The sequence below is a fragment of the Sphaeroforma arctica genome (genome assembly GCF_001186125.1).
Source record: "Sphaeroforma arctica JP610 unplaced genomic scaffold supercont1.259, whole genome shotgun sequence".
NCBI lineage: Eukaryota > Ichthyosporea > Ichthyophonida > Sphaeroforma > Sphaeroforma arctica.
The window spans coordinates 86,540-88,281 of record NW_014040299.1 but is presented as its reverse complement, the minus strand read 5'-3'; the positions used below and the strand labels follow the sequence as shown (position 1 = coordinate 88,281).

The 1,742-nt window shown below is 37.0% G+C and overlaps 1 protein-coding gene across 1 annotated transcript in view; it reads left to right on the top strand.

Annotated features, from left to right (window-relative positions):
- The window catches only part of SARC_04540 (hypothetical protein), a gene marked incomplete at its 3' end in the record, with an annotated part of 2,400 nt that extends 1,270 nt beyond the window's left edge, over positions 1–1,130 (top strand). The window contains exon 2 of the mRNA XM_014301628.1: positions 898–1,130. Within this exon, the coding sequence (XP_014157103.1) occupies positions 898–1,130 (233 nt within the window). The remainder of the gene's footprint in view (positions 1–897) is intronic.
- Between the last annotated feature and the right edge of the window lie 612 nt (positions 1,131–1,742).

The window sequence follows — 1,742 nt, the reverse complement described above, 5'->3', positions numbered from 1 at the left end:
TATATTATATATATGTGTGTGTGTGTGTGTGTGTGTGTGTATATATATATATATATGTGTGTGTATGTGCTGATACGCTGATCTTAATTCACATTTTGAGTGCTAATACTCACATAAATTTGGCTTATTTGTCGATTAGTTTAGTTTTTCTCGTGGACGATTCATTTCGATCCACTACGTTTCATATCGTTTCGGATAGTATTTGAAATATAATTATCGTCTGAAGTGATGCTAGTACAGCGTTTTTGATATGAGTCATATCTCCTTGGTACGTGTTTATTAGGGATATCCGTGTATATGCAGATGTTGTTGATAAATATCTGTTTGTTGGCGGCTATCGACGTATGCTGTTTGTCGACAAATGCTTCATCTCAGAAGTGTCAGTTCTAGTGACCAATAGTACATACAAAAAACTATATATACGTTTCACTGAACTCTGTCGATTGTCTACTATTAATCACTGTAGACCTTCTTATAGGTGTGTCACACTACCAATCAGTCAACTTTTCGTGGCTCTTTGCATAAGACATCAAGTATAGTATTTCGGATAGGCAGTTGCTGACGTATATGTTTCCATTCTCAATTGATGTATGTGTATGATGGTCTCCTTTACTATGTATTTTCATGGATACTATACGCTATTTGCGTTGTTTGTATCATAAATATGAATGGCTTTTCGGTTTGGTTCGTGGCGCCACGATTCTGCGGCAGTGGAATATATGAGCAGATGAATCTCTTTGGAAGATGTTCTCAAATGTATGACATTTTTATGATCACGCATCTACAAATCGCAGTTTTTATTCAAATTACAGTTCATATACAAATTACAGTTTATATACAAATCACAGTTTATATCATGTGCTGATTGACACTTGTAAATTAATTTTCTCCGAACAGTTGCATATGAAGCTTTGGGTGAGTTGGGAGAATTGGGCCTGGCTATGTTCAATGATCTCAATACAAACATGAACACGTTCTCGCGGACGTATGTGAAGGAAATAAGAGAGCTCGATGATATCGACAGACAACTGCGGTACATCTCTAAACAAGTGGAGGATGTGAAGATTGTGGAAAGCGTCGATAGGGATCTGTTGACCGTGAATGCGCATGAGAAGGTGTGTTGGGAGTAATTCATTGATAGCGCATGAGAAGGTGTTGAGAGTACGTTCCCTGCGGAGTTTTGTTTTAGTTGTAGCTGATGAGCTCCTGGATTGGTCAAGTTTGCTTGTCCTATACCGATAGTATTAGTGATCGAAATATGTTGTAGATGCGTAAAATTCACACCTACTTTATACACTTTAAACATGGGAATGCGTTATTGCATACGCCCATGCACGGCTGTGGTTGTACAATGTAGTATTTTTGACGTGTACTAAATAGCACCCCAAACTAGAAGGTTCTGTGACTAAGATAACTGCGATGGCGATTGCTTAATGAAACCGAAATGTCAACTCGGCTTTGCGATACCACACATGTCCATTCATCACTGGTATCAATAGCGAATCGCTTGTTATATCTCTGTGTAATTGATCGCTTGTCATATCTTTGTGTAATTGATTGCTTATTGTATCTCTGTGTAATTGATCGCTTATTGTATCTCTTTGTAATTGATCGCTTATTATACCTCTGTGTAATTGATTGCTTATTCTATCTCTGTGTAATTGATTGCTTATTGTATCTATATGTATTTCATTGCTTATTGTATTTCTCTGTAAGTGATCGCTTATTATACCTCTGTGTAA